The sequence below is a fragment of the Glycine soja genome, chromosome 16, assembly GCF_004193775.1.
Source record: "Glycine soja cultivar W05 chromosome 16, ASM419377v2, whole genome shotgun sequence".
Classification (NCBI taxonomy): Eukaryota; Viridiplantae; Streptophyta; class Magnoliopsida; order Fabales; family Fabaceae; genus Glycine; species Glycine soja.
Window position 1 is genome coordinate 27,632,913 of NC_041017.1, and position 13,119 is coordinate 27,646,031.

A 13,119-nucleotide genomic window follows, 5' to 3' on the forward strand; every position below is an offset into this window, starting at 1 on the left:
GTCTTTGTGGAAATTTTATATCAAGACAAATTAAGCTTGCATTTTCTACGCTTTAGCCAAATGATAAATGATATTTATTCATATTAGTTCTAAGTAGACTTTTCACGGTATGATATCAACCCTAGAAAGACGCAGAAATACTCTAACGTGCAACGATTTTTTTATTTCTTGGGGACAAGTGCAAAGACTTGAAATTCATAGTCTGTCAAAACATTTTCGTGTAAAGATAAATTAGTATTTGCATTTCTCGTACTGTGATAAAATAACACATCATATTTTTGGTGGGTTTAAATAATTGTTTTTGTCCCTATAAAATTAAGGATTCTGTTAGTACTTTAATAAAGATTTTTTATTTATATTTTAGTGCTTATAATTTTAATATTTGAATTTATGGTTTGCTATAAACTATCAATAGGTTATTATGTAATAGTGATGTTGGTAGTCCATTGATTGGTCCACAATATCAATAGTTTGACATGATATTATATGTAAAGTTTTTGGAAAATTGAATTTTTAAATTAAATTCTCATATGTTTAAGCCTTGTTTGTGTTAATTTTACATAAACGTTTTCTAAGCATGTTGTGGTCGTTAAAGTGACAAACTCAAATACTTTTTACGGGAAGCTCACGTGTCATTTAATGACATTACAAAAATTCCCTTGATAATGTAAAAATAGAATCATTGTTATATTTTTTATTTATTAAAATTTTTAACATCACTTTTTTTGTCGAATTATCTGATGAAATTTTAGTTATTACCACATGCTGGTACAATATGAAGTATATATTCATGAACCTGTAATTAATATATATACGAAATCATTTTATTACACAATTATATAATTATTGATTTTTTATTATATATTCTATTTTTTTCCTTGAAGAATGGTAAGATTTTGTAAGAGTAATTTTTTAAAAGCCATGTCTTAATTAAAAAAAATCAAATCACAACATATAAAAATATGAATAAATAATTGGCACAATAAAACATACAAACAAAAACAAGTTTAAATTGCTTATCACCAGAGTGTAATAAAGGAATTTCCTTCAAAACCATGGAAAAATACAATATTTTTTATGGAATTAATAAATTTGGTGGAAAATATTCCGTCAAAAATATCTATTTTTTTTTTGTAGTGATGGATTACTAAAAAAATTAGTTTGTTAATGGGGTGATTATAATTTACTTATTTATTAGTATAAAACAAAGCAAATATCAATGGAGAGGATGAGACGGATAGAAAGTGTGTTGTGGGTGAGTAGAGGTTTCTTCGTTGCTATAGTGTCTTTTGTTTTGCATTGACTTGGAAGTCAATTTATGCAAAGATGGAAGGCACATATGTCAAAGAAATTATTATAAGGTTGTTACAACATTAATTGCCATCGAAATTGATTTGCAAGTCATTATCAGAACATATGGCACTTAAGTTTTATTTTAGTTTTATTTTGTTATTGCCAACTTTGAAATTTGGTCCCCCATTTTTTTTCCTTATAAATTTGATCTTTTCCAATCTTAACTTTTATTCATAATTAATTTAATATTTAATATTTAACGGAAATGGAGATGGCAACACTATTGGATCAATATTTTTTGTTAAATATTAGATGCATGAACAAAAATTATATTAGGAGATTTGTGATCAAGTAGAGGAAATTAAAATATATAAACCTCGTATATGGAGTCTTCGAATTTTAATTTTAAAAATAAAATTTTTGTAAAGAGAAAATTTACTTAATTTTTTGTCTTGGATAAGTGAACGAGAATAAACAATGTCATTTAGCCATACTATCAACTATATATATAAATCCTGCCGCAGGCTCCATCTTTCATACTTGACAATTTAAGAGAAAACTGACCACAGTAACCGATCTTTGTTTTACTCTTCGTCATTTCATATCAACAAAAATATAATGAGTTGTTATTTTCTGAAACTATTTTATGCACTTTTGCTGCTTTTATTGCATGCCGCAGAAATTAAGTGCATTGAGAGTGAGAGACAAGCACTCCTCAACTTCAAACATGGCCTCATAGATAAGTATGGCATGCTGTCTACATGGAGGGACGATAACACTAACAGAGACTGTTGCAAATGGAAAGGCATTCAATGCAACAATCAAACTGGTCATGTTGAGACACTTCATCTCCGTGGTCAGGGTACACAATATTTGAGAGGTGCAATCAATATCTCTTCATTGATTGCCCTTGAAAATATTGAACACTTGGATCTCAGCAATAATGTTTTTGAAGGGAGTCATATCTCAGAACTCATGGGCTCGTTCACCAATTTAAGATATCTCAATCTCTCTTATTCTTTATTTGGTGGGAGTATTCCTTCTGATCTTGGAAAGCTTACACATTTACTGTCTCTGGATCTAGGTAACAATTATTTACTCCAAGGACAAATTCCTTATCAACTTGGAAATCTTACACATTTACAATATCTTGATCTAAGTGGTAATTATCTGGATGGGGAACTCCCATATCAACTTGGAAATCTCTCACAGTTGAGGTATCTTGATCTTGGTTGGAATTCATTTTCGGGAGCACTCCCTTTCCAAGTTGGGAATCTTCCTTTGTTGCACACTCTTGGACTTGGTGGCGATTTTGATGTGAAATCTAAGGATGCAGAGTGGTTGACTAAGCTTTCTTCATTGACAAAACTTAAGCTAAGTTCACTACACAACCTTTCCTCTTCTCATCACTGGCTACAAATGATCAGCAAGCTTATTCTAAACTTAAGAGAGTTGAGGCTATTTGATTGTTCTCTTTCAGATACAAATATTCAATCTCTGTTTTATTCACCTTCCAACTTTTCCACTGCTCTTACCATCCTTGATCTTTCTTCAAATAAGCTCACATCCTCAACATTTCAACTGTTGTCAAACTTTAGCCTTAATCTTCAGGAGCTTTATCTTGGTCTTAATAACATTGTTTTGTCATCTCCTCTCTGCCCAAACTTTCCTTCTCTTGTGATCCTTGATCTTTCCTATAATAATTTGACATCATCAGTCTTTCAAGGTGGTTTCAACTTCAGCTCAAAACTTCAAAATCTTGATTTGGGAAGTTGTAGTCTTACTGATCGAAGTTTTCTTATGTCATCTTCTTTCAATATGAGTTCTTCATCTTCTCTTGTTTTCCTTGATCTCTCCTCAAATCTGTTGATATCATCAACTATATTTTACTGGCTCTTTAACTCCACCACCAATCTTCATAACCTTTTCCTTTATAATAACATGTTAGAAGGTCCCATTCCAGATGGATTTGGGAAAGTAATGAACTCTCTTGAAGTTCTTTACCTCTCCGGTAACAAACTGCAAGGCGAGATTCCATCTTTCTTTGGTAACATGTGCGCATTGCAGAGTTTAGACCTCTCAAAGAACAAGTTGAATGGGGAAATTTCTAGCTTATTCCAAAATTCTTCATGGTGCAACAGAGACATATTTAAGAGGTTGGATTTATCTTATAACCGGTTGACTGGCATGTTACCTAAAAGCATTGGATTGCTATCAGAGTTGGAGGATCTTAACTTGGCTGGGAATTCTTTGGAGGGTGACGTCACTGAATCCCATCTTTCTAATTTTTCCAAATTACAATCCTTGTACTTATCAGAGAACTCGTTGTCTCTGAAATTGGTCCCGAGTTGCGTTCCTCCATTCCAATTAAGTTCATTGGGACTCAGATCTTGCAAGTCGGGCCCCACCTTTCCTAGTTGGCTCAAGACTCAAAGTTCTTTGTATGAGCTTGATATTTCTGATAACGGGATTAATGACTCTGTACCAGACTGGTTTTGGAATAACTTGCAATATATGAGATATTTAAATATGTCTTTCAATTACCTCATTGGTGCAATTCCTGATATATCATTGAAGCTTCCTATGAGACCATCTATAATTCTGAATTCAAATCAGTTTGAGGGTAAAATTCCGTCATTTTTACTACAAGCTACCGACCTGATGCTCTCTGAAAATAATTTTTCAGATTTGTTTTCATTCTTATGTGACCAAAGCACAGCTGAATATTTGGCCACTTTAGATGTATCACACAATCAAATAAAGGGGCAACTCCCAGATTGTTGGAAATCAGTAAAGCAATTAGTGTTTCTTGATTTAAGCAGCAATAAATTGTCAGGGAAGATTCCTATGTCCATGGGCGCCCTAATTAATATGAAAGCCTTGGTTTTACGAAACAATGGTTTAATGGGTGAGTTGCCTTCTTCTTTGAAGAATTGCAGCAGTTTATTTATGCTGGACCTGAGTGAAAATATGTTGTCGGGTCCAATACCATCATGGATTGGAGAAAGTATGCATCAATTGATAATCTTGAACATGCGAGGAAATCACCTCTCAGGAAATCTACCCATTCATCTCTGTTATTTGAAGCGTATTCAATTGTTGGATCTTTCAAGGAATAACTTGTCAAGTGGAATTCCATCATGCTTAAAGAATTTGACTGCAATGTCTGAACAGACCATCAACTCAAGTGACACTATGTCTGATATATATCGGAATGGTAAGACTTACGTTGTATTTAATGGTTACATATTCGGAGGTTATACGCTTGACATAACATGGATGTGGAAAGGTGTGGAACGGGGGTTCAAGGATCCAGAGTTGGAGCTCAAAAGCATTGATCTTTCTTGTAACAATTTAATGGGTGAAATACCAAAAGAGGTCGGATATTTGCTTGGGTTAGTTTCTTTGAATCTATCAAGAAATAATTTGAGTGGAGAAATTCCTTCTCAGATTGGGAATTTAGGTTCACTAGAATCACTTGACTTGTCAAGAAATCACATCTCTGGGAGAATTCCTTCATCTCTTTCTGAAATTGATGATTTGGGAAAATTAGACTTGTCACACAACTCTCTTTCTGGAAGAATCCCATCAGGAAGACATTTTGAAACCTTTGAAGCCTCTAGTTTTGAAGGAAATATTGATCTTTGTGGCGAACAACTTAACAAAACTTGTCCTGGGGTTGGAGATCAAACAACAGAAGAGGGTCAAGAACCACCAGTCAAAGGTGATGATTCTGTTTTCTATGAGGGATTATACATGAGCTTGGGGATTGGATACTTCACTGGATTTTGGGGCTTATTAGGGCCATTACTACTGTGGCGTCCTTGGAGAATTGCTTACACGAGGTTTCTGAACAGATTAACAGACTATGTATATGTATGCTTATGATGAATGTGGGAAGTGTTGCTAATCGCTCCAAGGCAAAAAGGTATGTTATAGATTTTATTTTTCAGGTTCATGGTTTATGTTTTGACTTAGTTTTATATCAATATATCAAAAATTGTTTTACCTATAAAAAAAAGGTAATATGTATTTCGAACAGAAAGCTCATGTTAACCGTAAACCAATTGATAGAAGTTAATAATTTATTATGTGTCATTTTTTGTGTCTTCCTTACGAAATTCCCTATTTTGACTCTTAATGAGTGATGAATTAAGTTATTGAAAGCTTTTTCTCATAGAAAATTTGGGAAATAATTATTATTCTCAAATCACATATTCTTCCATTTTCACATCTTTTTATGATGCAACCATCTACACTTTAAGAGCGATTTCTTGTAACATATTTTAGTTCCTATGTACTGTTTCTGCATATATGACTACCTTGTTCTATGGCCCATGCTTCTCTTATACATTCTACTCAAAGGCAATGATTACTCTAATTTTTTGAAACAGATGCAGCTTGTTTCGATTCCTTAACACCACCAACTCCTGCCCAATCCCTCAACTGCAAACACAATTCCCCTATTAACTATGCCAAATATGAAGTGCTTGTTGTTACTATATTATCATGTACAGGGTCAAAGCTAGGAATTCACTTAGAGGGACCAAGAAAAATAATAATAATTCAAATTTTTATAGTATAAAAAATATAAAAATATTTATTTTATATATATATATATATATATATATATATATATATATATATATATATATATTAGTTTTTTGAATTATAAGATTTACTTTATGATTAAATAAAGAAGGAAGGAGAGACATGATGAATTTGAATCTCTTTTACTAAAAAATAATAATAAACTAACAGTTAATATTTGAATAATAAAAAACTGGATATTTTTTTATAGAAAAAATATACAACTATATTAAGCATAAAGACATTACTATCTAATTAATTTTATCAAAAAATAAATAAATACATTATTTTCTTCCTAATTATTACCAACATAAACTCGTTCAAATATATTTATTATAACGACTACTTAAACTCGTCACAAATTAGACAATCAATCATTTCATACACAAGTGGATATATTTATTGGTTTATAAACCAATAAATATTATAGGTGAAACAATTTAAGTCAATTTTATAGGTGAAAAAATTATTCAGTAATATTATTAAATAAAACTTCTACTTAAACTATTTAAATCTGAGTATTTTTAGAATAACATTTTAGTTTATGACATTTTTAATTAAAATAGTTAACTTAATTACTTTTATTGATTTTGATGAATTATTTATTTATTTTTTAAATATCTGAATAGTAGTGCTATATGAGAAAAAAAAATTAAATATGTAAAATGATTTTTCATAATTATACATGTACACTTCAACGTTACAATTACTTTATTATTATCTTTAATTTCTGCTAATCTCATTTTACTATCACACTATCATATTATATTACCTATTATACCTACACTTCTCTTTTTTTTTTTTTTTTGTCTTTCAACTAACATGACATGCATTATTTTTCAATATATTTTTTTTCATAAATTTTAAGGGGACCGTAATTCTTTTAACATGGTATTTTAAATACACTTTGTGAAAAACTTTGGGGCCATGGTCCCTGCATGTATACTTCCATTTTCAATTTTATATAAACAAATATAATTCTGTTTTTATCTTGTAATCCACCACATTAATTGTTGTACAAAAAAATGATGATTGTTGCAGATGTGCCGCACGCTTCTGATCAGAGAAGAAAGCATTGTAGGCTGCTACAAGTGCGAAATATTTCTTTAGTATAGGAGTTTACAATGTTTTGTATTTAAGTAATGAACTGCAAAATCTTGTCTCCGGAAACTTGGTATGATATTGTTGTATTTTATTGTATAATATGTTTGTAATACTGTTTATTTTTCATTAATGTGCTTACATCTGTGAAATCTAAAATTTGACCACTTCATATTTCATCTTCATCAATGCCTTCTGCTATATTTTCCTAGTGTTCAGCTATACTTAAAAAAAACATCGTACCCCATTGCTCAGAGGCTCTTCGCTATGCGAAGGTATGGGAGAGGGATGTTGTACGCAGTCTTACCCTTGCATATGCAAAGAGACTGTTTCCGGATTCGAACCCATGACCAACAAGTCACCAAGGCACAACTTCAACTATACTTACAGTGAATAAAATTTGTGCATGAAAAGAAGAATGCAAGATACCCTATTTGTTCCTAGTTACTACCAGTATATTGGCATCCTTGTGTTAGACCCCTTCAGTACATGCACTTTTGGTTCGCCAAAAGTTGCAAGCAAAGCATTAAAATTTGCATGAAGCTAGTGTTAGGTTGCTGGTCTTATCACATTAAAATTAAGCACTGATAGCGGTCCCAGAAGCTTGGATACTTCAACAACCCATCCATCACTCAAAAACGAACATTCATTTTCCAATCCTCTCATCTCGCCATTCTAATTCACTTGGAACACATTTTCGGCAAACACCATTTATTTTATTTTTCTACTCGAAAACTAAGATTATACGAAGACTGAGTTTTCGTTTGGAGTATAGCTTATTCCAAGTCAACATAACCTTGTTTTAGTACATTAAATTCCAACTACTCGTTCAATCCTCCATTTTCTTTTTCACGTGGCCGCGAGTCTCTCTTAGCTGGCACATTACAGTTGACTTTGTTTGGTTCAATGAAGAAATGTGATGTGATGTGATTATTTGGGTATATTTTGTTTTAATTTATCATAGTAAAATTTAAATTAATATCTAGAAAGAAATAAATTATAATATTTATTATGATTTTTTAATTAAAAATTATTATATATGTTATGAATTTTTTTTACATTGAAGTCGAGATTAAACTTTTTTTACAGCATCAATTTTTATTTTTATAAACAAGACATTAAAGTCGTAATAATTTTATTTTATACGACTCAAAATCTTAACAAAAATTCATATGATTTTAAAGTACTATTTTAATTTTTTTGCACATAATGTATTTTTTTAATCATAAATAATTTTTTATTTTAATTATTCGATAAATTAATGTATGTTTTCTCTTTTTTAGTTTTATTTAATATTTTTTTATATTGTTTTATCTAATATTTTTATATTATTTTATTTATTATATTTTTTATATTCAATATTTTTTATATTATTTACTAATGTTAAGGATTAATATTTATTTTGTAAATTATAAATTATTAATATTATTTGATAAATTATAGCTTAATTTTATTTTTTAATATTAATAACAAAACATTTTAATATTTTTGTTAAATAAATGTATGGTAGATTTTTTTATTTAAAATTAAGTCTTTTGTATTATTTTTTTAATTTATAAAACAAATAATAATTATTAATTAACATCAGTAAAAAAATATATAAAAATATATTAAATAAATAATATACAAATATTTTTTAAAAATTATATAAAACCATATAAAAATATAGAAAATATTAAATAAAACTAAAAAAAGAACCCATACATTAATTCATTAAATATTTAAAGTAAAGAATTATTTATGATTTAAAAAATGCATGCAAAACAATTGAAATAGTAAAATAATTTACAACTTTAATAAAAAAAACTTCTTTTATGACTTTAGAGTGTGAAAAAAAACTCTTAAAACTTTGACATTGTATTTAAAAAAATGAAAAAATGAAAGTCGTAAAAATTGTTAGAAGTTCATAGTAAAAAAATTGTAACAGATCTCACAACTTTCAATTCAAAAGTTGAAATATTTGTTAAAACTTATTTATTTTGGGATATTAATTTAAATTTTATCCGCAAATGATAAATTTGAAAAAATAAATTATCCTTGATTGGTCGTTGGTCCTTTTGAGTCTCATGCAGTCCCAAGAGCTTCAAGACTCGGTGCGTGTTTGATTTAGTATTGGAGAATTGATCTTGAATACATTTTCATTTATTTTGTTTCACGTTAAAGAAGAATTCAGAAAATTAATTTTGAGTTGTTAATTGATTCTAGGTTGAAACAACTTTGAATAGGTATTAGATCCAAAATTTTGTATTGAATTTTACTTCTAACTTTATTTTATAATAAAATATCCAAATATAAATCGCATCACTTCAAAATTAATTTTACGCTATCTCTGGTTGTGCCCATGATTTTCATTTGTATTAAATTGGAACTCTTTGCAAACATGATTTATTTGGTTTTTTCTAGTTCATATATCTATTTTATGGTTTTAGCTTTTCTCTTTAAAATGCATTTTGTAATTTGTAAACCTTCATACTTCAGCGAAGGTGGATAATCAGTTTTAGCAAGTAGTTGACTGGAATTAAATAATATTGAATAAATTAATTTGAATAAATAAAATTAATAAACTAAATAATTTTTCAATTAAAAAAGAATACACCTTTATTATAGTAATAGAATTATATAGTTTCTATCTTTTAGAACTTACATATATAATTGATATTTGTATCCCAAAAACTTTAGAAACCATAATCGCATAAATTAGCCAAATAAATCTTGCAAATGAGTTTGTTAATGGATTACTAAAAAAATTAGTTTGTTAATGGGGTGATTATAATTTGCTCATTTATTAGTATAAGACAAAGCAAATATCATCTATGGAGAGAATGAGAGGGATAGAAAGTATGTTGTGGGTGAGTAGAGGTTTCTTTAGCAAAAAAGTCAGACACAAAGTTTCCAATTTTCTACCCCATGCAAAACGTTGCTATAGTGTCTTTTGTTTTGCATTGACTTGGAAGTCAATTTATGCAAAAGATGGAATGCAGATCTGTCAAAGAAATTATTAAGGTTGTTACAACATTGCCATCGAAATTGATTTGTAGGTAATTATATATCAGACAATATGGCACTTAAGTTTTATTTTAGTTTAATTTTGTTATTGCCAAATTTGAAATTTGGCCCCCCAGTTTTTTTTGTTCTGAATTTGGTCTTTCCCCCATTTTAACTTTTGTTCATAATTACACAATTTTACTCCATATTTATTTTTCGATATCTCCTTCATTGCCAAACTTTTTTTTCCGACATAATTTACTCTTTCTCCTATTTATAAGATCTTCCAATAAAGCTACACCTTCAAAAGTGCTTCTGATATGATATGCTTAATTTCTTAATCTCTATTAATAAATAGATAGGAGTTAAAACAGTTGAATGAGATGTGATAACATCTCAAAACTTTTTTTTAATAAAAAATCTAACAAAAAAATAATAATATCTGATTTATTTAATAAAAAATTTATTTATAAATAATATTAGATTTTAAAAAATAAAAAATAAAATTAAATATTTTGATCTGTTGATCCGATCCAAACTGTTCAAAAAAAGTTGATTTGGGTTACGTTTTATTTTTTTTCTTAAAAAACCTAACCAAACTAACTCATTCAAACAACTCACTTACATTCCTAAATTGAAGGCCAAAAGGTGCCCTGGAAACTTCATTTGACCAAATTAGGCAACCCCGACAACTACTCAACATTCCATTAATTGATAGGGAGTACTGTTGATCAGTTGTATAGGACTGTAGATATCCTAAATTGAGAAATTTAAGTTTATTTATGGAAGATAAAGGTTTTTGTCATGGGTTGAGGTGATCTTCTAATCGGGGTTGTGTCTAGAAGTTTGAGTTGTTAGGAGTTGAAAAGCAATGTCTAGATAAATACTAGGTCCCGATATATCATTGAAGCTTTTTTTTATGCTCATTCAACCCTGCTCTTAGACATTAATAGTAAATAATTTATTTATTAGTAAAAATCAGAAGAATGCAGGGGAGAATGAATATGATACGACTTACCAGTAGGAATAGGACTTCTTAGAACACCTGAGAAGTGTAATGTTAATGTAGAACCAGAATACAGTTTCGTGGGAATCAATTTTCAATTTCACATGAATGTAGGTAGCGAACTAGTAATTATTATAATTTCGAAAACTGTTGAAGATATACTTTTGTAACTGCATAATATTTTATTTTTCAATTTTTAAAATAGGATTTAGTAAATAAGTTGATTCCCTATCTTTTAGGAGTAAGTAAGTTTTAATGGATTAGCCTAGTCAATAAGTGGTTCCTATCTTTAAGGAGCAAGTTAGTTTTAATATTCTGTTTTGCTAATATCTTGTTATCTAATTAGTTTATCTTTTTCTATTTATTGTATCGCTGCTGAGAACAATTTGAATTAGAATAGAATAATTCTATTTCCTCTGCATACGTATTGTCTCTCTTCTCTCCTCTGTTTTTTATAATTTCCTCCACAAAACCAACAATTGGTATCAGAGCCTTATTCTTACGAGACCTCTACCATGGAAGGTGAAGCAAGTTTTTCCCACATAACTCTTCCAATCTTTGATGGAGAGAATTATGATCTTTGGGAAGTGAAAATGCAATCCTACATGGAGTCTTTGGATTTATGGGATGCTGTGGAAGAGGATTATGAAATATATCCGCTGCCTGAAAATCCCACCACGGCCCAAATTAAGAATCACAAGGAAAGAAAGATGAAGAAGGCAAAGGCGAGATCATGTTTATTCACTGGTGTTTCACAAATGATATTCATCAGAATCATGACTCTTAAATCACCCAAAGCAATTTGGGATTATCTGAAAGAGGAATACGCTGGAGATGATAGAATACGAAGCATGCAAGTGCTGAATTTAAGGAGAGAATTTGAGCTTCAAAGGATGCAAGAGTCAGAGACAATCAAAGAATACTCAAACAAATTGTTGGGTATTGCCAACAAGATAAAGTTGTTGGGAAGTGATTTTGCTGATTCAAGAATTGTAGAGAAAATTTTGGTAACGGTGCCGGAGAGGTATGAAGCATCTATAGCTTCATTGGAGAACACAAAGGATCTGTCGAAAATCACATTGGCAGAAGTGCTACACGCCCTGCAAGCTCAAGAGCAGCGAAGGTTGATGAGGCAAGATCGTGTTGTCGAAGGTGCTTTGCCCGCCAAACATCATGAAGTTGATGAAAGCAAAAAAGATTTTTTCAAGAAGAATCAGCCAACAAGCAGCGAAAATAATGCAAACAACAAAAACAAAGATAAGGATAAAAAGAAAAATTATCCACCTTGTCATCATTGTGGCAAAAAAGGTCATGCACCTTTCAGATGTTGAAGGAGACCAGATGCAAAATGTAACAAGTGCAACCAGATAGGACATGAAGCGGTGATCTGCACCAACAAAAATCACCATGATGAGGGAGCTCAGATTGCTAATCAAGAAGAAGTGGACCAACTGTTTGTGGCCACATGCTTCTTGAGTAGTGAATCAAGTGAAAGTTGGTTGATTGATAGTGGTTGTACGAACCACATGACATATGATAAGACTTTATTCAAAGATTTGAAGCCAACTAATGTCTCAAAGGTCAGAATTGGGAATGGTGGCTATATTCCTGTAAAAGGAAAATGAACTGTTGCAATTTCAACATGTTCAGGTATCAAATTAGTATCAGATGTTCTTTATGTACCTAACATTGACCAAAACTTGCTAAGTGTAGGTAAGTTGATTAAAAAGGGATTTAAAGTGTCCTTTGAACATCAACATTGCTTTATCTATGATAATTTTGACCGGGAAGTTCTAAGGGTTAAAATGAAAGGTAAAAGCTTTTCATTTGATCCAGCAGAGGAGGAGCATACAGCCTATTTCACTCAAGTCACACCCACGGAACTCTGGCACAAGAGACTTGATCATTGCCGTCTTGAAAGAATGCTAAACATGAAAAAAAGGAAATATGCAAAAGAAAATTTGAAGAAGTTTCAAATGGAGGAATGCAAATCTGTTAGCACTCCAATGAATCAAAAGGAGAAGTTTAGCAAGGAAGAAGGTGTTGATAACATTGATGAAGGATATTGTGGGAGCTTGATTGGATGTCTAATGTATCTCACTTCAACAAGGCCAAACATTCTATTTGCTCAAAAGAACAAAACT

General features: G+C 30.3%; 1 protein-coding gene across 1 annotated transcript; it reads left to right on the forward strand.

The window, feature by feature from the left end:
* Positions 1-1,861: 1,861 nt before the first annotated feature.
* LOC114388960 (receptor-like protein EIX2) lies at positions 1,862-7,169 on the forward strand. The gene is made up of 2 exons (XM_028349516.1): positions 1,862-5,221; positions 6,925-7,169. Exon 1 carries the CDS (start codon positions 1,912-1,914, stop codon positions 5,179-5,181), a length of 3,270 nt encoding a protein of 1,089 aa, XP_028205317.1. The 5' UTR covers positions 1,862-1,911; the 3' UTR covers positions 5,182-5,221; positions 6,925-7,169.
* Positions 7,170-13,119: the final 5,950 nt, after the last annotated feature.